The sequence below is a fragment of the Calidris pugnax genome, unplaced genomic scaffold (genome assembly GCF_001431845.1).
Source record: "Calidris pugnax isolate Ruff unplaced genomic scaffold, ASM143184v1 scaffold186, whole genome shotgun sequence".
Taxonomy (NCBI): Eukaryota; Metazoa; Chordata; class Aves; order Charadriiformes; family Scolopacidae; genus Calidris; species Calidris pugnax.
This window is the reverse complement of record NW_015090994.1, coordinates 1,007,197-1,033,888: the sequence shown is the minus strand read 5'-3', so window position 1 is coordinate 1,033,888 and position 26,692 is coordinate 1,007,197. Positions and strand designations below refer to the sequence as shown.

General features: G+C 39.5%; 1 protein-coding gene across 1 annotated transcript in view; it reads left to right on the top strand.

Moving 5' to 3' along the window:
• LOC106895414 (tubby protein homolog) overlaps positions 1-26,692 on the top strand; it is a 200,526-nt gene that overhangs the window by 148,004 nt on the left and 25,830 nt on the right. The window contains exons 4-6 of the mRNA XM_014954829.1: positions 6,396-6,530; positions 21,805-21,972; positions 26,612-26,689. Coding sequence (XP_014810315.1) covers positions 6,396-6,530; positions 21,805-21,972; positions 26,612-26,689 — 381 coding nt within the window. The remainder of the gene's footprint in view (positions 1-6,395; positions 6,531-21,804; positions 21,973-26,611; positions 26,690-26,692) is intronic.

The window sequence follows — 26,692 nt, the reverse complement described above, 5'->3', positions numbered from 1 at the left end:
AAGCTGGTGAGGGGTCTGGAGCACAAGTCTTGTGAGGAGAGGCTGAGGGAGCTGGGGTTGTTCAGCCTGAAAGGAGGGTGTAGAGAGGTGGGGGTCGGTCTCTTCTCCCAAGTCACAGGCGACAGGACAAGAGGAAATGGCCTCAAGTTACGCCAGGGGAGGTTCAGGCTGGATATTAGGAAACATTTTTTCACTGAAAGGGTTCTCAGGCATTGGAATGGGCTGCCCAGGGAGGGGGTTGAGGCACCATCCCTGGAGGTGTTCAAAAGACGGGTTGATGTAGTGCTGGGAGGTCTGGTTTAGTGATGATGTTCCTTGTTTGTTGTGTGGGTGTCTATTTTTGTCAGTTAGTTTGATGGTTGGACAAGATGATCTTTAAGGTCCCTTCCAACCTAGAAGATTCTGTGATTCTGTGATTTCCAAAATAAACAAACTAACCCAGCAGCAACAATCAGAGAGCAGCAGGTAAGCAGCAAGTGGTTTAGAGGTCTTTTTGTGGTTCCTGGTACCCGCCGTGGGCTCCCAACAGGGCGGGCAGAGCCAGGCACGATAACGGTGCCCTCAGTGGTCCCAGACAGGGCAAGCGATGAACCAGGGGGTGCCAGTCAGGGCAGAGAGGTGTGGGTGGAAGCCCCCAGGGAGGCTCATCAGGGCAATTAAAGCCTACTCGTGCCCTCAGGGCCCCGATGCACAACATAATTATGTAATGTCTTACTACCCTTAATCTTTCTGGCATAGGTTTTTCATGGCTAATTTTAGCTTTCCCTATTAGTTGTCCGCTTTCACAAAGAGTGTAATTCATTGCTATTAACTCTCCATTTCACATGTTCCCTTTTCTTTCCCCCTCCCCAGGGTCGGACAGCAGATATGTGGGGGGTTAAGAAGAATCTTTTATTTAATTCCTCCTTTTGTTCTTTCTGAGGAAATCTCCTTATGTCAATGAGCTTTCAATAATGTCCTTAAGCAGCACCACGTTCTTGTGTATGCTTGTTCCTTTTTGCTCAGCCCATTCACATTCAATTTCATTTATAAGTATTTTCATTGTTGTAAAATCAACCTGCTCGACACATCAGTGTTAGATACATAAACTGCAAGGAGCCATGGGGAATTTATGAGAATCTGGAATGTGACTGTAAATTACTAGCTGCAGGGTAATGCCTTTGATTACAAGCATTTTGAAGCAGAAATCAGATCTTTCTATATGATTAAATAGTACCTAACATACCAGAGTCCTTGCCCTAATTCAGGCCATTGTATTTAACTAATTTTATTATCTCTATAAAACTAATAAAAATATTTCATTGCATTGTAAGATATAGTGGGTTTGCCCATCTTCAGAATACTTCTGATAGAATCCAGTGTCTCTTAGATGGTGGTAGAAATGCTAGATCAGTTCAGAATCTAAGTTGAATAAATAAAGTAATAATGAACAACAGCCCAAATGAGCAGCAAGATTTACTAAGGCTAGAACTTTACAAAGTAAAATAGCAAGCCATTCTTACAATGAAACACAAGAGCATCTCAGGCAACAGTAACAAAAGGACAACCAATTTGCATTGATTTGTGAAGTACACCCTGACAGAACTGTAGTTTATCCTTCTTTGCATGGTACTCATTCTGGTTTTCACTTTTACTATTGAGAGAATGTTGCTAAATAGAATGAATATTTGCCTTATACAGTTGAGCCAATGATTTGCCCCACATACCTGATAATCTAGTTCAGCCTCTTTCTACTTAAGGTGTTTTCCAGACTGCACAAATTTTTAATATACCCATTTAATTTTTTTTTCTTTTTGTGATTTTTCACTCCTTTCTTTGCATAATATACTGATCAAACCCACTTTTTTTTTCAGCACATGGTATTTTTGTGTGATAGAGATTAGTAAATTATGATTCTTAGATTATTTTTTTTGTTTCTTCCTCTAAGATCATGAGTGTGCAAGCACTCATCAAGAAAAATGATTATGAAATACAAGAAAATATTTTGCATTTTCATTGCATGCTGCTTTGAAACCAATTTCCTGTGTGAACTTCTTGTCATGAAGGCCAAATGGAAAAACTTGCTTTTCATTTTCATTCACTCATATGAATATGTGTGGGAAACTATCTCTCAATATTTTTTCAATTCTTTGGTGTCTGCATCACAGATTATTCACTTAAAAATTGCAGCCTTTTGATTGATTGTGCATTGTGGCTTTGTCCCTGTAACATGCAGTGTTGGCCAACACAGGACCTGTTTGTAGGAGAGGCTTCTTTTCCCCACGTTTAACAGTTAGGCCATTGGTGATGCAAGGCACAGCCAGGACACTTCCCTTCTCTGATTGATATAGGTCCTTCCATGCTCGTCTTGTACTATGTTCATAGACTATTTGTTTGTTGTTCCTCTTTTCAGCTCAGATCCTGAATTAATATCGCAATCTGTGCTCTTTTCTGTCTCCCCAAAAGTATTTTATTCTCATACTGTATTGATTTAATGAACATCGATGAGTAAGACTAAAATTAAAATCATGCCATTGTTTTATTTGAAAGCTTGCCATTTATCGCAAAACTCTTTCTTACAATTTATGAGTCCAAATGAGAATGAAACATTAGATTTCAGAGTCCACCGTTATTTGCTGTTTGGGATTCTGTCTCACCACAACACATGCTCCTCCGTTTTTGTCTTATCTAAATGCAAATTCTACTACAAACAAATGATTTTAATAGAAAAGGAAATTCTGTTTGGTTTTTTTTAAGGTGAAGATTTTAATAATTTGGGGTGGGACATATGGAGTATTGGGCTAGGTTTTCAAATGTAGTCTCCTATTGTTTAAGATAACTATCAAAAGGGATTTTTAAAGTTGCCTAATTTTTTTTTGTACTGAAGTGAATGCATTTTTGAGTGACAGTCTTTGAAACTCCATCCCTGTACAGCTGCATTGAAGGTTCTTAATTTATTTATGCTGTGGTACTGCCTATCATTGTTTTTAACTTTTTAATATCCAACTAAGGACATAATCATATCGTCATATCAGTGAATATCTTCTAGGCAGACCAGTTTATCTCATTTTCCTTATTCAGACTTTCTTGTGGGGAACTGTAAATTGTTTTATGGGACTGTCTAGAGCCAGTGAAGATTTGAGTTTGCCTCAAGGTTCCCATCCTGCTGAGAAGGGAAATTCTTGTCAGATTGTGGTTGGACTCGATGATCTCTGAGGTCCCTTCCAACCACTACGATTCTGTGATTGTTACTTAGTGATCCCCAAGTAGTAAAGGGCGGAGGGGAAGACATTTGATCCCCTGACAGCATGGTTGGGGATAAACAATGATTCTACAAATTGCTTCATCCACAAAGACAGACTAGGAGAAGTGCTGGTTCAAAGCTCCAGCTTCAAAGTGAGCACGGAGGGTGTTCTTCTAGGAGAAGTGCTGGTTCAAAGCTCCAGCTGCAGAGTGAGCACGGAGGGTGTTAGAAACAGTTGTTCTTACAACTCCCCAGGGTAGGAGAAAGCACTGGAAACAGATTTTTTTTTACTTTGCTCCACATCTAAATCTGTTGGGCCCACTGAGGCAGGTAGGCCCACCTGCAGGTGGGCAGGCCAGAGAAGACTGCTCACTCCTCTGCAGGGATGAAGGAGCAGGCTGGCCCTGTGGAGGAGAACTGCTGTGGGGCATAAACCTCTCTCCCTGCTGTGGTGCAGCCACCCGAGGCGTTTGGGGAGGTTGGTGCCCATGGGCAGCACACACCAGTGCTTACCCACTGTCTACAAGTATGTAGCCAAGGCCCCTGGGACTCAGTCCTGAACTGACTGTGTGCTGTCAGTACCCAAACACCGTGATTTCTTTGATATCTGCAGCTACAAGAGAAACCATTAGTGAGTGGATGAGCCTTAGCTAAGGTCTGCTCTTTGCTGAATAGTTAATAGCTGAGAATAAGAAGATTTTGTGGTGGAGATGGTATTTTGGGATTAGATTTGGATTTATTTTAGAGGTGGTGCTTTAATGGTAAAGCTCAGAAGAGCATCCTTTAGAAGCAGGAAATTCTGTGCCAATTCCTTTCATGAATCCAGCTGCAGTATCTGCACATTTATGGCTTAAATCTTATTTTGAAGCCTCCATTGCTTTATGCCTTAAAGTCGTGTTTTCCATAGTGATGGTATATGCTCAAAATGGCTACTGGACTGAAATCTTGTTCTCTGCCTTATAGAGTAAAGCAATGGAAAAGTTCCCTTCTCTGTCCTTTGGAGCTCCATCACTGTACTTATAATCAGATGTCTCTTGCTGAAAGTTAGGAGATAAAAGTAATTCAAAAAGCTTCAAGCTTTTACTTGTTAGATCAAAGGATGACTGACAAGATAGGGAAGATAAGACTTTAACTTTTCAATTAACAATGTCAGAATATTTCATCCTTTGCTGATTAATCGTCGCTTTGGACCAAGTAAATGATGCTTCATCCGAGTGAATGAATATGGCCATGTTTAAAATGATTTAGAGAACTGTCTGGCAATTTAATACAGATCAGTTGTAAAGTCCTGAATTTAATTGTAATGCGGATTATCATATTTCAGGCAATTAAAAGAACACACCCTAGTTTTTAAAGAGAGACTGAGTATAGGGTAGGTTGCTGGTTTGGACTCTGGTTCCCTGCTTATTTGGAGGCTGTCATGCCCATGGAAAAAGGACCCAGGGTACTGCCTTCTGTGTGCCATTTTCCCTGGCATCCTGTGCCCTCACTTCTTTGCTTATGTTTTATTCATCTCCAGTGCCCATTTTCCCTGGCATCCTGTGCCCTCACTCCTTTGCTTATGTTTTATTCATCTCCTTTACACTCAGCAAAGGGAAAAAGAAAGACAGGAATGAGGAGCTGGGCAGTGACAAACTGTTTCTTCAGGCCTTTAGTCACTCCTCAACTTGTTTAATGTATATTGTCTATAAAATTTGATCTCTTCCTCTGCATAATGAGAAAAGGAGCGTGTGTTTGAGTGCCTCAGCTGCTTGTTGTATTGAGAATGGAATGTTATTGCTAACAGATCCTGTGTTGGGGAGGGTGGCTGGGGGTTTGTAAGCTGCATCTACACAGACATGGCTAAATCCATTTCATCTTACTCCTCGGAGCATCTCCGTGGTGTTTCTGTTGCTGTTCATGTGCATGAAGGAGTCGGTGAACAGGAGAGTTGCATCACGGACCAGAGGCCTCAGGAGAATTTCTCCCTTCAAAGAAAGATTACTGACAGTCTATATGTCATTGAGCATCATTTGGTCTTTTAGGGGTTTATGAAGTTTGTCGGTGTATTTTTAAAGTAATTTTATGGGCAGCCAGTTCTTTCCAGTAAGGTTCCTTAGTGGATTTTTTTATCCTTTTAAAGAAAGCACTTTAGTTTTGGGAAAAAGAAAGGGATGGTGGGAGGCCCCAAGTACCAGGGGGGTGTTCCTCTGAGATAAACCACAGTCACAACGTGAAGCCAATGGGGCTCAGCAATCACAGTGACCAGCAGCTGGCACCAAAATCTTGGTGCCCAGCTACAGTTTGTTGTGTTTGAGGTGTGAAATTTGGTGATTCTGTTACGTATTTCACAAAGGTTATTGCTTTTATGCCATTGTGAACTCCATATTATTTCACTTCAAGGCTTAGCCTGGCCAGAAGAAAGAGTTATTGTGTATGTCACTTTCAGATTCATGTATTGACCTCAAAGTGTGTCATGCTTTTAGAAAATGATAAAGCCTCTTTTTACTTTAAAAACAACTAGCATTGCATGAATTATGCTGACATTCACAGTTTATGCCATGTATATTATGTTGAGACTTCTAAGGAATTAATGAATGTGTTTATATTACAAAGTAAGAGGAGTTTTTAATTTCAGCTTGCATATAGTTTCACCATGAAATGCATGGCATAGTTCTGCTCATACCGTGATATATACAATTGTGCAAGATGTGTTTTGAAAATAACCTTCCAATGATTGCTTGTTTACAGGGTTAGGATGTGGCTATAAGCATAGGCACTACAAAGTCTAAATAATTTGTTTCTGCTGGCACTGTTGATGCTGAGTCTGTCAGAGCTTTACTATGAGGAAAAGTGCTTCCTACAATAGCTCAGCAGCACATTCATATTCTGATGTCACTTTTAGCCTGCAAGTTAGAAGCTGATATATTATTGGAAAGAGGAAAAAAGTTAGGAAATACATCCTAGCTAACCTAACACTTTCAGGTTTTTGCTGTCGCTTTGCAAATTCTGGTTGATTTGGCTCCCCTCTCTGCATGAATTGTCTGAGATACCAAACAAACTCTGCTGTGTCTGCTTACTCTTTTATGCCTTCACAGAGTTCTCAATTCGTTCACTCTTCTCTCTCTCTCTTTGTTTCTCTCCTCTCTCTCTCTCTCTCTTTTTGGTGGGGTACCCTGAACCTCTCAAGCAGTGCAGGAGGCCGAACAGGAAGATGTAAAGATGGTAGTGGATGCCCAAGCTCCGAAACCAACTAAAAAAACCAAGGCAGCAGCTGCGAGCTGTCAGACTGGCAGCACCAGAAAGGAGAAAAAAGGGAAACACAAAGGTTAGCTGCATGTGGCTGAATGTCAGATGTTGAATTGACTGCAAAATACTTCTCTTTCTTTTCTCTTTTTTTTTTTTTTTTTTTTCCTTTGAATTTCTGAAAATTGCTTAAAAGCAATTTCTTGACACTTTTATGAGATGGGAAAATGTGAGTGACTTGGTCTTCTCTTGGCATGTACACCCTGGGAGTGAAGGATGGTGAAAATTTGTAAGCTGGGTCTTTTCCAAAGGAGAGTGTTTGTTCAGATTGCAGAGGAAGAAGAAAGTTCTGATGGAAAGATGCTGATGTTTTCCTGCAGTGTTAAAGAAATAAGAACCATTTTACACCAGTGTGCTTTTTTACACTATCTGCATGTAATATAATTTGGAGAAACAGCCTTAAATTGCAGTCATTTCTGTCCAGACCCTTACTGAGGTTTAAATTATACATATTAGAGGTTAAGTGGGCATTTTGAAATACAATTCAACAAAACCAAGATAACATCCTCAAAGGGGTTCTTCAAGTTGTTACTCTGGTGTTACTCTATCCCACCTGGTCGACACACGGAAGTTGTTTGCATGAAAAATTTTCTGCGATGACTTTGGGTGAGATTTTTTTTTTTTTTTTTTTCCTTTGAATTTCTGAAAATTGCTTAAAAGCAATTTCTTGACACTTTTATGAGATGGGAAAATGTGAGTGACTTGGTCTTCTCTTGGCATGTACACCCTGGGAGTGAAGGATGGTGAAAATTTGTAAGCTGGGTCTTTTCCAAAGGAGAGTGTTTGTTCAGATTGCAGAGGAAGAAGAAAGTTCTGATGGAAAGATGCTGATGTTTTCCGGCAGTGTTAAAGAAATAAGAACCATTTTACACCAGTGTGCTTTTTTACACTATCTGCATGTAATATACTTTGGAGAAACAGCCTTAAATTGCAGTCCTTTCTGTCCAGACTCTTACTGAGGTTTAAACTATACATATTAGAGGTTAAGTGGGCATTTTGAAATACAATTCAACAAAACCGAGATAACATCCTCAAAGGGGTTCTTCACATTCTTATTCCAGTGTTACTCTATCCCATCTGGTCGACGTATGGAAGTTGTTTGTATGAAAAATTTTCTGCGATGACTTTGGGTGAGATAATGCCAAAAGGGTTGGCAGAAATGTCATTATCGTTATTACATTTACTATTTGAATTACTGGGCATTTTGAAATACAATTCAACAAAACCAAGATAACATCCTCAAAGGGGTTCTTCAAGTTGTTACTCTGGTGTTACTCTATCCCACCTGGTCGACACACGGAAGTTGTTTGCATGAAAAATTTTCTGCGATGACTTTGGGTGAGATAATGACAAAAAGGTTGGCAGAAATGTCATTGTCATTATTACATTTACTATTTGAATTAGCTGGTCTAGATGGAGGAAGTAACATGAGCTACTTTAGAGGTATTCAATTTTTATATATGCACACTCATGACGAGAGGTTTTTGTACCACATGCAGTTTCTTTCTATCTCATGGTGAACAACTAATGAAATTAATAAATACCTTTCCAATAATTTTAATTTCTTAGATAAGGCCACTGTAACGCTACACTGCCTGGACTGTACCGTATTCCTGTCTTGTGTATGTCCAACAGTCTCTCCGTTATTGCTTAAATAACTAATGAAATTAATAAATACCTTTCCAATAATTTTAATTTCTTAGATAGGGCCGTATTCCTGTCTTATGTATGTCCAACAGTCTCTCCATTATTGCTTAAATGAGAAAATCATGTATATCCTTGACAAGTCTATTTAAAGATAGCTGTGACTAATAAGGGTAATTATTGAGGTCAAAGTATTGGGGCTTATCTATAGGGATTTCGCAGGACTTGAGCCTATCTTATCAAAATCCTTTACACACTGCAGCTTAATTCTTGAGATTTGAATCTACAGCATCTCTGTGTCTGTAGTTCCTCTGGCTGCAAAGGAAGCCCTAGGTTAGACAGGCTTTAGAGTCTGGCCCTGAGGTAAAGGCTTTATTCATATATTTGAAAAAAAAAAAAAAAAGATGGTGTCTGTCAGTGACTAGGCTTAAAATAATAAGTAAAAGAAAAGGTAAAATTAACTGAATGTAAAAATTGTTGGTAAAATAAGTGAACAGAAAGTTAATGTTTCTCCATTTAATGTAAAAAGTAGTTCCACTCCAGCATAGTAATACAGATGCCAAATTTTATTTTGAAGTACATCTTGCTGAAGAGTAAAAATTCTTTTACTAGCTTAAAAAACCCTGCATTAGGCTGTAATTGAGCGTGGTGCAGGGTAATACTTAAATCACGGTTACTGCATAACCTCGAGACTCTGTTTCTTTTCATACAATTCCTGTTTTGCCCTCCCTCACGGGGTGTCTGTGTCTGTACTATGTTCAGAATTTAAGATCTTGTGCTGGTCAGTTACAGTAGGTTTGATTTGACAGCTTTGCGTTGTATAGCACCAATGTGTGCGTGTGTACATTCTAAGTAGTTTTCTGAGAGCTCTTGACTAAAATATTCTGTGAATGAAATCCTGGCCACAGGTGGAGTGGGGCAGGGAGCAAGAAGCAGTTTTTGGTTGAGTGTGTGATTTCCAGGGCTGTTCTGCTGGTGATGTGTGTGCTGGGGCTGCCTTTGCTGCTGGGTAAGCTCTCTTTGAACCTGCCTGCTGGGTGGAGGCAAGTTAGCCCACGAGCAGCCTGTGCCTACTGTGAAGGACTTGCACAGATTTATATTATCTCACAGCAGGCAGCACCTAGTATTTTTCTCATAGGCTGATAATTTTTTATTCATTTTCTAAAAAATTCTGCACATAGGCAAGTGTTGGTATATTTTAATAGAAGCAAGTTGTCAGTAAAAGTTGTGTCACTTGCCAATTCTCTTTAACATCTTTATCAATGATCTGGACGAGGGGATCGAGTGCACCCTCAGTCAGTTCGCAGATGACACCAAGCTGGGTGGCAGTGTTGATCTGCTGGAGGGTAGAGAGGCTCTGCAGAGAGATCTGGACAGGCTGGATGGATGGGCCGAGACCAACAGGATGAGGTTCAACAAGGCCAAGTGCCAGGTCCTGCACTTGGGTCCCACCAACCCCCTGCAGCGCTCCAGGCTGGGGGCAGAGTGGCTGGAGCTGCCTGGCAGAAAAGGACCTGGGGGTGTTGGTCGCCTGTTGGCTGAACAGGAGCCAGCAGTGTGCCCAGGTGGCCAAGAAGGCCACCAGCATCCTGGCCTGTATCAGGAACAGCGTGGCGAGTAGGGCCCGAGAGGTGATTGTCCCCCTGTACTGGGCACTGGTGAGGCCTCACCTTGAGTACTGTGTCCAGTTTTGGGCCCCCTACCATAAAAAAGACATTGAGGTGCTGGAGTGGGTCCAGAGAAGGGCGACAAAGATGGTGAGGGGTCTGGAGAATAAGTCTTATGAGGAGAGGCTGAGGGAGCTGGGGTTATTCAGCCTGGAGAAGAGGAGGCTGAGGGGAGACCTTATTGCTCTCTCCAACTCCCTGAAAGGAGGGTGTAGAGAGGTGGGGGTCGGTCTCTTCTCCCAAGTCACAGGTGACAGGACAAGAGGAAATGGCCTCAAGTTGCGCCAGGGGAGGTTCAGGCTGGATATTAGGAAACATTTTTTCCCTGAAAGGGTTCTCAGCCATTGGAATGGGCTGCCCAGGGAGGTGGTTGAGGCCCCATCCCTGGAGGTGTTCAAAAGACGGGTTGCTGTAGTGCTGGGAGGTCTGGTTTAGTGATGATGCTCCTTGTTTGTTGTGCGGGTGTCTATTTTTGTCAGTCAGGTTGATGGTTGGACAAGATGATCTTTAAGGTCCCTTCCAACCTAGAAGATTCTGTGATTCTGAGAACTTGTGTGTTCTGACACTGCTCTATGTGTTGGGAACAAATATTGTTAGCTATAGAAACCTCTGCTTCTGCTGCAGTTCTTACAGCTCATTCCTCTGGCCTTCAGCATTTGCCCATCGATTGCATCTTTTGTATGTTTCCATGGAGTGGAGGTGTTATTCATCAACTATACTAAAGAAAATGTTGAGTTCCTCCTCTCCTGCAGCTTACCTTCAGGATAAATCTCAAGTAACAAACATCCCTGTCAGTTAAAGTGTGTTCAGAGCATACACATAGCACCGTCTCATCCAGCTCATCTACTTGGTCTGCTCACTGGTATTTAACTGTTCATTCGTGTATGATTTCACCCTTGGAATCCTATCTAGGTTACCTTTGCTATTGTTGTAAACTTGGAGTGTTTGCAGGCGTTTATAACTGGATTTCCAGTCTTGCATCCCTAGTGAAGCTGCAAAATGTTTTGTTATTGGATGAAAAAGTTAAAACCTAATTTGACTTTAAAATTCTGGAGGGATTTTACTGATCAATCCATTACAGACATAGCTCATTTGTGCTGCTTAGGAATGAAGAAAATGCAAGTGGTAGAAGAACCCTGTAGTGGAACTTGTATCCATTTCTCAGTTACTTCTAAAAGTAAGTGTGAGTCTTGGGAAAAGATTTTATAATAATATTGAATGGATTTGCTAAGAACTTCAGATCTGACCCTTGAAAATGGTTTAAATGGGTTTAAAATGCCATTTTGTGGCACGAAAGATTTTGTTGGAGGAAGATTGTTGGTAATTAGACCAAATCTTGGCAATTTTAGGTTCTGCTTTTAGCTTTGCAATTGCTTCAGGTTTTGTCTCCACTCTGACTACCCTGACTGTAACCTTTGCATGTCCTGGAAATGGGCAGGATGGATGCTGAGGGGTGAATGCACTTTACATGCTAAAATAGCATTTTAAAGGTTTCTGTTAGTATTTAGCTACAGTGAGCATTACCTTTCCAATCATAGCCAAGCTCTTTGTACTTTAAGAAAAAAAAACCCCTTTAGAACAGATCCTATGAATAACAAGATAATTCAGAGCAAAAATCATTGAATTATACATGAGTAGCTCTCGAAGCTGTACTGTAATGATTGTACTCGGGTCTTAGATGTGTAATGCTTTTTTAAGTGGCTCAAACGAAGAATGATGAAACTATGATCAGAACAATGTACTAAAGAAAATGCGAGGGAAATATTAGGTTTAATGAGGTTACGCTGACAAAAGGCAAGAAAAGGAATGCAGCTAATTGCTCACGTAGAGCTGATTGTGCCTTTTAAGTTAGGGGTCAGTGCATTTTGTAATTCTATGATGGGTCGTACAGTATTTAGCATTTTTTTTTCTGAATATGTGATTATTACCGGTATTTCATTGCCTATTTTTAAAAAGAGACATCATTGTTGTGGGACAGAGCCTGCAAATGCAGTAAATTGATGACATTGTGTGGTAGCTTAGCTTATTAAACTGGTATTTCTGAAAGCTTTGGTCTCCTGGTTTATTGTTTGACTCAATACTCAGTATTGGGGAAAAACCTCAAAATGTAACAAATGAATATGTAAAATTGTTTTCTTTCCAGTGGAGATATTGGATCAAATTCTGGTTTGATTTGTGAGGCTAGTAAGGGGTACTGAACCTGATGTACAGTATCGCTGGATGATTCAACAGGAAAATAAAGCAAACAAGTGAAAATAGTTGCAGCAGGAGCCTATTAAAAGGATGCACCCTGCATAGTATTACAAATACAAAACTGGAGCATCTTTAGATATCAAATACCTTGGTGATTCTTTAAAAATTGAGATTCCTGAAAACATTACAGGTATGTAGTAGTGTGGGGTTTTTTTTTGTTTGGGTGGGTTTTTTCCCCCAATATAAGTTTGTGAAGACAGTAATAAATGTACCAGATAGAGTGGTTTTTTGGCTATATGCAATTAATGGAGCAAAAACAAATCAGGAAGATAAATGGAACCTTTAAAAAACCCTAGAAAACCATGCAAAGTCAGGAGTTAATTCAAAGTGAAATCTGATACAAAAAATCAGGAATCACTCTGTGAAAAGTTGCCACTTGTTTGATTTTGTTTTTTTATTTCCTAGCACTCTTGCACTTATAGCATGTAAGTACATTCTAGGAAGACTCTGCTCTGAACTGCACTGGTTCACTCACTGCAATGGGTAATATAAATGAAGATTTTTGTCAGTGAAATCAGGAATCTGGATGTGTTTTAAATGTTCAGATAGGCAATACCTTCCCAGCAATTTTTCTTTTATGTTGTGCATTATATTTCTGTAGTATGTTGAGTATTCCGTGCTGTCTCTATGAGAGTCAGAAAGAAAAAGAGCTGCTCTGACACACAGCACTTTTTCTGCCAGAATGGCTATTTCATGTTTTGATTTTGGTTTGCTTCTTCCATGTTTCTTTTCCGTCTTTCACGCCTATCTGTTTGTTTTGATTTGTGCATCCTGTCCCATCCTTATACGTAACAAGCAACTATGTTAATGCTGGCTGACTAAGAAATCAACACCATTTGTTGGATAAGAAGCCTAATTTCTCACTATACTTCCTTTCTGACAGGGGAAGGGAATTTCATGTAGAGTAGATTTATCTCAGCTTCCCTGTGCATTAAAGAGAAAGGGCAGGAGGAACAATAAGTGAGTTTCCACCAAGAAAAGTCCTGTTATTTCCAGATCTGACAACCCTTTCAGGCTGTGCTTTGGCTACACGTGAACTTGATTGGGCAGAAGTAATTTTGGCCTCCTCATGATAGAGATTTATGAAAGTACAGTTCCTGCTACAGTTTTCTAGATTTCATCAAGGTGAATTTAGAGCTGGGTGCTCAAGCACTTGCTTTCAGTGACCTGATCTGGTGTTAGTAATAGTCCTTCTTTTGATGGAAGGTTGGACTAAATCATCTCCAGAGGTCCTTTCCTAAAAAAAATAAATCTGTTTTCCCCCTTTCCCTATAAATAAATCCCTTTGTGATTTTTGTGATCTTGCAGTTCAGTGGATACGCAGCCCTTGTGAGATCAGGCATGTACTGGGCAATGGCTTACAAAATATTGACAGCTACAATATAGTTAAGGTTATTCAGTCCTAAAAATTATAGCAAACCCTGTTTTTTTTTCCCTGTAAACATTCTTCTTTTTCAGTAAATTCCTTTTGAGGAGTGTTGGGGGGGCAGGAGGGGAGAAGGAAAGGAGGAGGGGGAGAGAGATTTATTTATTTATATTTTTTTAAGCAATGGACTTCTAAATTTCTAGAAGATGTCATTTCATGATATTTCATTCTATCCATTTTATTAGAGCTTCCCGAGGAATCATTCTGAGAAAGAACCTTTTTTCACTTAATAATTTGTGCTATACTACTTTCTTGTACCACTCTTCTGGAAGTAAATGTTATTATACTCAGTGGTCACACTTCCTGATAAATGCGGATTTCAAAAATATAATCAACTGCTGTTTTGTCTTTTAAACTTATGCCCACATTTGTTGTCAGCAAGTTTGTAGAGGAAGGGCATTCCTCTTGTTGTGGAACCTTTGTTATATGTACTTGAGGTCAGAAAATGTGGCTTGAGATCTTCAGATCCCGAGACCTTCTACCCGACCTCGGTCAGCTCTTCAGTTCTGGTCTGCAACAGGCTTAACCATATTCTTAAAACTTAGTCCGTGAGCAATATGCCTGATATCGTATGTTGAATTTGTGTCTTAAATGCTTTATGAAATGAGAGCAAGAATTTTTGTATCCTACGGTTTGTAAATTAGGGAGTTGTTTTTAACCATATTCTTAAAACTTAGTCCGTGAGCAATATGCCTGATATCGTATGTTGAATTTGTGTCTTAAATGCTTTATGAAATGAGAGCAAGAATTTTTGTATCCTACAGTTTGTAAATTAGGGAGAGAAATAGTTGTTTTCTATGCTATGTTTATTTCTTGATATGCAATCTCATGTACCATTCAGTCACTGAGCTCAATTAGTTCTCTCTGATGTACAATGCTTTTCTCTTAGTTTCTTTCTTAGTTTGCAAATGTCCTATGAAGGAATTCTTAATTTATTGTACCAGTTATTTTAAAATTAGAAACCTGTCTTTTTGTGTATCGTATGTTGAATTTGTGTCTTAAATGCTTTATGAAATGAGAGCAAGAATTTTTGTATCCTACAGTTTGTAAATTAGGGAGAGAAATAGTTGTTTTCTATGCTATGTTTATTTCTTGATATGCAATCTCATGTACCATTCAGTCACTGAGCTCAATTAGTTCTCTCTGATGTACAATGCTTTTCTCTTAGTTTCTTTCTTAGTTTGCAAATGTCCTATGAAGGAATTCTTAATTTATTTTACCATTTATTTTAAAATTAGAAATCTGTCTTTTCATAGTGTCCTAGGTGCAGTGAAGGCTCTCTGTAAACAATCAGTTAATCATTCTTCCCTGTCCTTACAAGTTCATGTAGAACAACCAAGAGGAGATAACATTTGCTGTTTTGTCTTTTAAACTTATGCCCACATTTGTTGTCAGCAAGTTTGTAGAGGAAGGGCATTCCTCTTGTTGTGGAACCTTTGTTATATGTACTTGAGGTCAGAAAATGTGGCTTGAGATCTTCAGATCCCGAGACCTTCTACCCGACCTCGGTCAGCTCTTCAGTTCTGGTCTGCAACAGGCTTAACCATATTCTTAAAACTTAGTCCGTGAGCAATATGCCTGATATCGTATGTTGAATTTGTGTCTTAAATGCTTTATGAAATGAGAGCAAGAATTTTTGTATCCTACAGTTTGTAAATTAGGGAGAGAAATAGTTGTTTTCTATGCTATGTTTATTTCTTGATATGCAATCTCATGTACCATTCAGTCACTGAGCTCAATTAGTTCTCTCTGATGTACAATGCTTTTCTTTTAGTTTCTTTCTTAGTTTGCAAATGTCCTATGAAGGAATTCTTAATTTATTGTACCAGTTATTTTAAAATTAGAAACCTGTCTTTTTGTGGTGTCCTAGGTGCAGTGAAGGCTCTCTGTAAACAATCAGTTAATCATTCTTCCCTGTACTTACAAGTTCATGTAGAAGAACCAAGAGGAGATAACATTTGCTGAAAACCTTTTCACAGCAAAATGTTTGCATGTATAAATACGTGCTGAGAGGAACATGATGTATATAAATACAATTAGATTCTTTTCCTGCAAGATCCAATTAGTGGGGATTCATGTAGTATATAGTCAAATACTTAAATAATGTTTTGGAGAGCTGACTCACCGTGCGTATAATTTGCTTTGCTGGGTAGTTTGTCACATATTTAATCTGCACCTAACTTTTTCAAGACTCCCATTGTGCATTGTGCACTATTGTCAGATAGCAAAATCTTTCTTCATGTTTGGTTTTGTGCTCCACTGTAAGTGGTGGCCACATACATCAGCTGCCTCTCTGAACTTTCCCTGGTCATACACAGCTTGGTAGGATGTGGTCTTTTCCTCCCATTTGATCTTCTCCCCCTACTCTTCTGCCCCCCCTAAAAATTTTACATACTCTTGCTTGATTCTCTCTTGAGCAATGAAATAATCAAAATTGTGGTTCTGGCCTATCATCTTTAATTTTCTTACTCTGATGTGATATTATAGCATCATTGGAATGTGATGACTGAGAATTTCTCTGATGGGGTGTCTAGAAATGCTTAATTGTTGTTGTGTTTTGAGAGGAAGTTCCACTTAGACCTGTTCTGTTACAGATTCTGGGTTTTATCAGGACTAATCAACAGACTGATCTAAGCCTCGTGTTTATCATGACTACAACCTTAGTTTCCCACTTGCAAATAGGATTAGGAAGTGCATTTCTCTTCTGCAAAATCATTTTGAAGATTGTGAAGCTGAAATAAAAGTGCCTGAGGTTCAAATGTACCCAGAAATGTACTTGAATTCAAATTCACCCATAAATGTACTTGTAATGCTCTCCTACTCTTGTTCTGGGGGAAAAACCCCCTCCCCAAAAGAAACACTAGATCTGTAGGGCCAAGGAGGGAGGATATACTTTAGGATCCATAATGTCCATTCTGTGTAGTCTGTACTTAGCTTGTCAGAAAGAAATCTTCTGACTGCATCTAGTAGAACTGAGATGGCTCATCTATATTCATTTTAGCATCTATTTATAGGACATACCAAAATGGTTGCAAATTGTTCAGCAGAAAGCTGCCGGGATGTGGTATAGAGAAACGTATGCCTGGTGATTCTCACATCAAGAGATTTCCTTTAATTGCTGGGTTGGAACAGTAAAACAAGGGCTTGACCTCATATCCTCAAAATGTATTGTCATTACTAAATCCAGTGAGACTGAGCGGATTTGGGTTGTTGGTCCATCGTTTAAAAGCTAAAGTTTCAAAAAGGCATAATGTGGTATCATAAAATGCACAAAAGCTTATATTTATTTCTTATATGTCATAAACACTAAACGAAATTTTGCCACTTTATTCTTTCCCAAGGCTTTCAGCAGCATTTATCATCTTTATTTTTCCCTTACTTTCTTCTCTCTCCCCTCATTCCTGACTTGGATCTTGGGTTGTTTTGGGTTTTTTTTTTTTTATTGTGTAGATCTTTAACATTGTGTGTGTAAAGCAAAAGCAAAAAAATACCCCCACCTATCTAAAAGTCTTATAACTGAGATCAAAGTTAAGTGCATGCCCACTTAATGTATTCTGAATTTTTTAGAATTTAGATGAATTCAGGTTATAAAAACATTCTGTGTGGCTGTTTAGATTACCAGCTTTTAAAAGAATGGTACTGTCTATTTGTAAATACGTCTAGAAGATTTTAGGTGCCAACCGAATACAGGCATTGATAAATAGTAGTTTATAGCATGGAAATTTCAGTGAATGTCAGTTTTGTGATACATTTTTTTTCATTATCTCCTTGTTTTCTTTTCTAGTACCTGTGGGTTTCATCTGAGACATGACCATGTCAAAATTCACCATTTACTGAAAGGAGTAGTAGTCTGGGAGTTTTTTCAGTCTTCCTCATTCTTCCCTTCCCTCCCTCACAGTTACCTCACAAAAATTCCCTTTTCTTCTTAGCAGGCATTCAAGGGCATCTCTATCAGGTTTTTTTTCTACCTAATTTTTGGGAAAAGCTGTAGAAAATGCTGACCATTGCAAAAAAAGACTTCCTTTTTGGCACAGCCTGCTCAGCTTCTTTGCCTCTTTTGACCCTGTCCTTAAACTGGGAAGCTTGTAACGATAGGCATTAATGGTTTGTTTTATTGCCCAGTGAACCATCCTTCCAGTAAGTGGGTGGAAAGGAGTCAGCGAGGCAAAGAAAGTGAGAACATAAGGAGAGATCCACCTTGAGTATCAGGACTATGCAGGCTTGGAAGCGTGTTCAGGCATTAGGTATGGGATGGTAAAGCTGCCTTTTGAACTGTGACTTGCAAAGATACACTTATATCTCATGATATAGAGAAATGTGTATGTATGCTTGCATTAAATATCCTTTTACACATGCATACATAGCTAAAACGATGTGTGGCCATGAACTAATATTAAATAGTTAATGCTGCATTTACCACGAGCCATCTCCAGTATTCAAATGCAGCAGTTTGGTGTGTCTTTTTTTTTTTTCCTCTCTGTCTGGCTACATCTTCCATTCCCTTAAATGGGGTCACCAGTGGAACCATTCATAACGCTTAATAACACACTCTACCAGTGCTGCGCTCTTCAGAATACCGAAATTGATTTTTCTTCTCTAAAAGTCTGACCTGCCAGTGTAGCCTTTGTCCTAACGCCCAATAATACGTGATGTCCCTGCCAGCACAGGATGTGAGCGCAGATGTTCTGCAGGCAGCAGGAAAAAACCAGCCCCGCTGCAATGTCAGAGGCATTTCATTTGCTGCAGATCAATGTCTGCTTTGAAGAAGAAGAATAATTAAGGTGTTTTGCTCCTTTTGAAATGGGTTCTCAAAATTAGGTTTGTATCGTCTAAAGCTTAATAAGGGGCTAGAGAGATATGTGTGAGGTATGAGCATCTTATTAAACTCGTGGATGTTTAACACTATTGAAATTCAGAGTATTAAGGTAAGAATCTAGCTTTAGGCAGCCACTTTAATGATAATGGTTAATATTGTTAAAGTTGTTAAAAATACTAGAGTGGGTCTGAGCGGCTACTTGTCTGTTCTATAGCCCCTTTGCTGTAGTGTTTATCCTGAGATAACTTTTAAGAAAAATGGTATTCTGTTCACTGCTATATCATACCTGCAGCATAGGAAATTATACTGTTCATTCCGTATTGCACAGAGCTTGTGTCTGAAATTATCACCCCACAAAGATGAGAGAAACATTTCCAAAGACTTTATTTATTCCTTCAAGGTTGGATGGACAGATCGCGTATTTGTTGGTGGTAGTTGAGTTTTCTGGTAAGTAAATCAGAATTTACAGGGTTGGTGCAAAAATTGCCGGATAAGGATCTGTGTGATGCAGAGGAGTCAGTAATTCCTTGTGGTCTTGAATTCTGTGAATTTAGTGCTTGTGTGGTGTCAGACTGCATCTTGTTTGGTAGTTGCAGAGCCAGAGCTGTCCCTGTTCCTGGGGGTGGGAGCCACTCTCCTTTCTACTTGTGCTTCGTATCGCAGTGGCAAATATGGCAAAGTACAGTTAAGCATCCTGAATGCATAACCCAGTTGTCTTTTAATGCACCTGTGAATTTAGTGCTTGTGTGGTGTCAGACTGCATCTTGTTTGGTAGTTGCAGAGCCAGAGCTGTCCCTGTTCCTGGGGGTGGGAGCCACTCTCCTTTCTACTTGTGCTTCGTATCGCAGTGGCAAATATGGCAAAGTACAGTTAAGCATCCTGAATGCATAACCCACTTGTCTTTTAATGCAAGTTGACAGCTGCTGGCAAAACAGGTTGGGAGGCTCCTGCTACAGGTCAGTCTGGAAAAAATCCCAATCCCTACAGCTCCTTCTTACAGGATTTTTTCAGCTGTTTGGTGTAAGAAGCACCATATTCTTCTACTGAACTAGCTCTTTGTAATGCTTGCTCACTCTCCACAATGTTGCTTGCTTATTAACAAAAATTTCACAACAGCACCAGTGTACAGGCTTATGTTATTTACTATGTATGTACATGATAATATTACCATATTTATTGATGCAGAAGTGCATTTTTGTATAGCTAATTTAGTAATATGTACCAGCACTAAGTCTTAACTAAGAGCTAAAGCACATTTGCAACCTGAATTTTTAACTTGCTGCCCTGAAGAAAAAAAAATGAAGTTAGCTTGTGGTAAGAACACAATTTCACAACAGCACCAGTGTACAGGCTTATGTTATTTACTATGTATGTACATGATAATATTACCATTTTTATTGATGCAGAAGTGCATTTTTGTATAGCTAATTTAGTAATATGTACCAGCACTAAGTCTTAACTAAGAGCTAAAGCACATTTGCAACCTGAATTTTTAACTTGCTGTCCTGAAGAAAAAAAATGAAGTTAGCTTGTGATAAGAACACGCCCCAACCCCATGTTTTCATTTTTTTCTGTCTTCAGAGGTGGTTTACAGCTATAAGGAGGTAAATAGTTAATTTCTGGCTGTCACCAGCAGCCACAGAATCGCAGCATGGCTGAGGCTGGAAGGCACCTCTGGGGACTGTCTAGTCCCACACCCATGCTCAGAGCAGGTTGCCCAGGTCAAGATTTGAGCATGTCATGGTTTTGACTGGACTGAACCAACCAGAATGACAGATGGCATCTCCCTCCCTTCTTTAAGAAAAGACATGGTTTTGACTGGACTGAACCAACCAGAACGACAGACGGCATCTCCCTCCCCTCTTTAAGAAAAGGAGAGGAGAGGAAGAGATAAAGAGATTGATGAGTTTAGGATAAAAAAGGAAGAGATAAAGAGATTGATGAGTTTAGGAAAGAAAATAAACTACTTTAATGAAAATATTAATAAATAATGATAAGAAAATTTTAAAAAGGGGGAAAAAAGGGTATATGGTATATACAGAATTGTTTCAGGCTCCCAGGATGATGATCATCAGCAGGCACAGGGCAAAGTCCCAGACTGGACTTGGTGATGGACAAGAGCTGGATTCTGGATCTGGAGTTGGTGAAAGGGTTCTCAGGCATTGGAATGGGCTGCCCAGGGAGGTGGTTGAGGCCCCATCCCTGGAGGTGTTCAAAAGACAGGTTGCTGTAGTGCTGGGAGGTCTGGTTTAGTGATGATGCTCCTTGTTTCTTGTGCGGGTGTCTATTTTTGTCAGTTAGGTTGATGGTTGGACAAGATGATCTTTAAGGTCCCTTCCAACCTAGAAGATTCTGTGTGATTCTGTGTGTGTAATTCTGTGTGATGATGATCACCAGCAGGCACAGGGCAAAGTCCCAGACTGGACCTGGTGATGGACAAGAGCTGGATTCTGGATCTGCAGTCAGGAGTGCTCAGATTGGGATCAAAGGCAGACAAACAGACAGGGTCTTCCTCGGACTTTGGCCATTGAAGAAAGAGAGTTGACCCTTTGAGCCCTCAGTTTTTATACTTAGCATGATGCGGATGGGATGGAATACCCTGTTGGTCAGGTGTGGGTCACCTCTCCTGTCCACTCCTCCCCACAGGTGTGACCCCTCTACACTTTTCCACTGCCGACCCTCCAGTGGGACAAATAACGAAGTTAGCTGACCTTGGTTGTTATAGCAATAAGTGTAAGCAAGGGCCTTTCTACATACCATTCCTTGGAATAATGAGGTCTCACCACTGTGACAGTGAACAGTCTCTGAACAATATGACATTAGAGTTGAAAAAGTAAAATGACTGAACACAAAATTAGTTCTGTTTTACCTCAAACCAGGACAGAGCATCTCAGAGGATGGAGGTTCCAGGGAATAAGTATTATGTTATTTATAGTTTCATGCTGATGTTTTAACTCTATAAAAATTTACTAACTCATTAGGCATATTTAGGCTTGGTAACGTGCTGCTTTTCCTCTTGTATACACTACTAGATCTACTTGGGAATTTTCCTGGTTTCTGAAACTTTAAAGCATTGTTTCATAATAGCAGTGTTGTTTATTAGGGAATATGGCATAATCTGGGACTCATCATCTGTTTCTGGACCAGTTGTGTCTCCTTATGAAAGCTGTATCTGTTTTCTTTGTCGATCCGCTCCAGTGAATTTCTTTTCTGTGTAGTTTTCAATGTTTCTGGTGCCTGGATGTGCTTTGGGGATGAGCAGGGCAACAGTGGAATCCTGATCACCTCATGAAGATTCTCTTGTGCAATATGTAGGAAGTAAGATGTTTGCCTTGGAGGCTAGTTTAGTCTTGTTTAGGTCTAGAAGTATTATTGAATGTGAACCTCTGATCTCTGATTCTTAGAAAAGATGCTTTTTGTAAGTGGGCAATTATCTTTTCAATAACTTCTTGACACAAAGACAGCTAAGATTTTTGCTGTTGTCTGACAGGGATTGATGGCCCAGCTGCTTTTCAAGATGATGTTCAGAAGATAGGAAGCCAAGTGCAGATTCTCACTGTTGGGCAGTCTAGTCATGATGAAGATGATGGAGAGAAAATGGCTAGTGGCCAACACCAGCAAAGCAAACAAGACCTTAGAACAGCAATGCAGAAAAAAGGTAAGTAGCCAAAGCTGCCTTCAAGTTCTCATTGCTTGTTTTATGCACGTTGACTCCTTTTTTCATTCTTACTCTCAGCCCTAGCCTAAGTGGAGATTGTAATTCTGTATTTATTCTCCTCAGAGCCTATTATGCTCTATTTTATTACCTAAAAAAAAAATAAATAAATTTCTCTGTTGTCCCAAGGAACAAGAGTTCTCCAGGCTCAAAAAAAAAAAAAAAAAAGAAAAAAAGTTCTTTCTTGTCCTAAGGAACAAGAGTTCTCCAGGCTGACAGGGATGTGGCTTTCCCATCTGCAGTGTAGTGCTCCTATTAAGGTTCCAGGCAGATAGTAATGCTCATATCCATCTGTTCACATTTCTGTATTGCACAACTCTGGCAATCACTTACTTGAAGGTTAAAGAAAGAGTACGGAATAGCAACATTCAAACTAGAATATTAATTTTAGTTGAGTTGTCAGTTAAATATTGTTCATGTTTTCCTAATGTGTGTTCGTGCTTGCAGAGGTGAAAATTACAGCACTTTGTGTTCTGCAGTATTTCCCATGCATAGTCCTCAAATGTTCTGGAGTGGGGTTTTGGGGAGGTAGATTGTGTATGTACACGTTCAAACATCCGTCTCTTCCTTCCTGTACTGTTGTTATCTCTCATTAGACATTAACTGTAGGGATGGAAAAAAAAAAACAAAACCAACCTAAAATCCTCACAAAGCTATTTCTGAAGACATTTGCTTTGGAGTTGTTCTTCTTCAGTGTACAGCTTTTGAAGCAAAGATGGCTCAAGCCAAGAGTGTTCTGATGCTTTAAGAATAAATTCTTTGTGTTTAAACAGCAAAATGTAAGTGCAAAATTGACTCGTCTAGAATAGACTATTCAGACCTAAATGCCCTCCTCTTGTCTGCAGAGCAGTTCTCACTAAGATTCATTTTTTCTGGGATGTTACTTTGCAGATGTGAGCAACTTCAACTGAAATGGGCAGATTTTCTCCAAGTGTGGTATTTCCTGGGCATTTGAGTCAGAGGGATGTTGGCATGACTAACAAGTTCTGATCTGTGTGGTGATTGTGTTGCCTTAGACATGGCTCAGAATATTTAATCATCAGGCACACTACTTACTAAAGCTGATTGACTTAAAAACTATCATCAGATGTCTCAAATTAGGTCAGAGCACTCAGATTTTTACTCTGGGGGACATTTCTATTTTTGAGGTTTTTCCAGGTTAAGATACATTTTTATTCTTCCCAATTTTTTGTTTGTTTTTTAAAAGAAGCTGTGTGTGGTAATTTTGGGGTTTTTTTTTGTTTGGTTTGGTTTTGTTTTGCTTTTTTGCTTCATATTCTTGTATATGTTTGGTTTTGCTTTTTTGCTTCATATTCTTGTGTAAATGATATGACCTTTTTTTACCAGGTCTGAGTATACTGCTGATCAGAGTGGGGGGATGATATGACCTTTTTTTACCAGGTCTGAGTAATTTTTACCTGATCAGAGGGGGGGAGTGGGGCATAACATGCCTTTTTTTAAATGGGAATGCTGAGGTTTACTCTTTCTTTTAACAACAGACCTATGCTCTGTGAGACACAAAGAAAGGTATGAAGACAAGACTGCAACTAGCAGCATCTCCATAAAATATTTTTACTGTGTGTGTATATTTTGCCACTTGATACCAGCAGAGGAGGCTTGTTAGAAAGTTTTGAGTATTTTATGGGAAACTTTATTTAGAGCTAGGGTTTTTCATGTGGATTCCCACTGCCACTTCACTGCTTGTGGCATGGCCTTGCTGGCATGTCCTGTTGGTCTGAAAAGCACTTAGAATTGCAGTCTCCCATCAGTCCTGTTGTAAAAAAAGAAGTAAACACAGAGATAAATGCTAACTGGCCTAATGGGAAAGGCTGGGTCCCATCAGATTTGTGCCCATCCTGCTCTTTGACACTAACTTTGTGGAGAGAAGCCTCTCTCAGCACGGATCTCTGCTTCCCAGCGAGACAAGTTCTGTTACAAGACAAGAGGTTATAGGTTACCCAAGTGTGAAAAGAATATGCCACTTGTAAGAAAATGCCAAATGTTTTATTTGATTTCTCCATCTGTTGGAAATTGCTATACTGGAATCATTTTCTTCCTGCAGGAAATATTTGTCCTTTTGATTTCAGAAGTCATAATGTAGAGTTCCTCTCTGGCAAATGAACCACTAGGGCAGAGCCACACTTTCATAAATTTTAACACTGAATAACTAACATTTAGTCTTCACATGTATCAGTTTCCTATGTGTCTCTGTAAAGACTTGGAATGAGCAATTTGGTCTTAGTTCTTCTTCACCACCTGAAGTTAGAACTCTTTTGACATTTAGGGAAGGAATAGATTTGATTTCTGCGTTCAAAAACAAAACAGGAGCTCTCTGAAGCATTCTTCCCCACGGGTCATGAGTGCAGACTTTTCTAAGGCTGGCATGGAATTTTCACCACCAAAATATTGGTGAAATAGTGAACATGGATGTAGAAATAAACTGATTACATCTGTACATATGAAGTATGGCATTATTGCACAGCTGCCAGCTGAGGAGATGGACCATCTCTATTACCCATGCATAGTTGACTCAGAACGTGGTTGGCATTATTAAGAAATAATGCTTGTCATTAATGAGTGTGTGATTAATCATGAGTGAGTTCTACAGGTTTTGAAAATACCTGGTGACCTGTGAACTCAGGACTCCCTTGCATAACCAGATCCTATTGAAATTTGTTGCTGTCATGCTGTGTGGTGTGTGTCCAGACGGGGGGAACTGAAGAAGTGGATAACATGACCATTCATGGTGCAGCTGAATGGAATGCAAACATTGCATTGCATATCCTCCTCTTTTAGTTTTATATACTCGCTCTTACTACTCTGGTGTTTCATTATCCAGTGTGCACCTGGTGTCAAAAGGGATATGCATTAAAATTATTGGAAGCAGCAATAACATGGAGAGTATTTAAATGCCTTTTTTGGTGTTTTCTTTTTTCCTCATTTAAACTGAAGAAAACTATTACTGATACTATCTCTAATGTTTATATTTCTGTACATTAGTTTGGTTCAGCTTCTGATTGTTGCAGACTAAGCTCATATTCCAAAAGACTAAGCTACATGAAAGTCTCTGCGCGTAGCCCTGGAAGCCCCAGAAGAACAGTTTAGAGAGCCTGAGAAAGATGATGAGGACATGCTGGGCACAGGGATTTTGGTAGAATTCAGGGCATCTGAATATTAGTCTGAATACTTTTTTCAATATTACTGAATTAATATTTGTGCAGAATCTGTGTATATCACTTGTTTTGATCAGGCTGTTTGGTTGTTTTTTTTGTGTTAGAATTCAAAAGTAGGCCAGAAACCTACCATGCACAAAAGGGTTTGTGGCATAACCATTCAACATGGATGATGACAATTCAGCATTGTGATCCAGGGCTTTTTGACATTATTCAAAGTACTAAAAAAGAAGGTGACAGCAGGTATAAGCAGGTAGAAAGCGAATTTGATTGTGCAGAAAGATAAAATATCCATAATTGAGAATGAAGGCAGCAGCATTATGGCCCCATCCAGTAAGCCTTTAGCCCTGTGCGGAATCCTGTTGGCAAGTTAGGCTCAATTAAGGGTTTGCAGAATCAAGCCCATGGATTTTTTCCTTTCCCAGATCCCCATGCAAATACATCCTGGTCCTCTTCCACCTCCCAATCCAGTCTTGTCGCCCTGGATCATGTTCCTGGTAAGTACAGAAGGAAAAAGTTAATTGTGCCCATGCTGCTTGGCTCTGGAAATCTTTGCATTTCATTTATCCTTCTGCATTGAACTTACCAGCAGTGGAAATTTTGGACCAAGTGATTTATTTTTTTATATTTTTTTTTAAGAGAAAAAAATATTGCATAGTTAGCCTTCAATATGTGGAACTTAGACTTGAACCTGAATACGGGGTGGCTTCATCTGCATGATGCTCCTTGAAAAAGTAGGCCTGGCAAATGTCCCACCATTGATGCTTTCTGCTGCTAAGTCCTATTGATGTTCAAAATTGTGTTTCCCTTTGAAGTGTCTGAGGTTTTGAATTCTTGTAAAGTCAGATTTTTAAGTGCTTCAAGGCAGTTTCTTTAGCCTGGGCTGATACTGGTTTTTACATGAAATAAATATGCATGAAAACATTACCTTGATGTGAATGTTTCTTCTCAGTCTAAGATCCGGTCTTCATCAGATCACTTAGGAAAGGTTAAAAGTGTGCTGTAGAAGGGCTTGTGTTTTAATTGTTAAGGTTTCCAAGTGGTGGTCATAGGTTCTCCACTCAGCTCCAATTTCAGGTTTAAGATTTTGTGTTGTGTTTGAAGTACTTGACTGGATGAAGAAGAGCTGAATTTAATTCCTAACTGTATCACTGGGTAATTTGATCTTCTCTATGGACTGGAAACCATGATATTTCCTCTCTTGTTTGCTGAAATGTTTTGGCTTCTCAGGGCAGGTGCTGTCTCCCCCACGTATTTGTACACTGCCTTGCACAGTCAACCTCCCTCACACACACTGTCTCTCACCTTTGAGCCTAAGGGTGCCACAGTATAATAGGTGATGTTCTACAGCAAGTATGGACAGCCTTAATGAATTCGTATTTCATATAAATGCACTGCTTTCTCCTCAGGCATTTCAAGTAGCATGAATTTTGATGAGGAAGAAGACGAGGAAGATGAAGACAGCTCTAGTTCTTCACAGTTAAACAGTA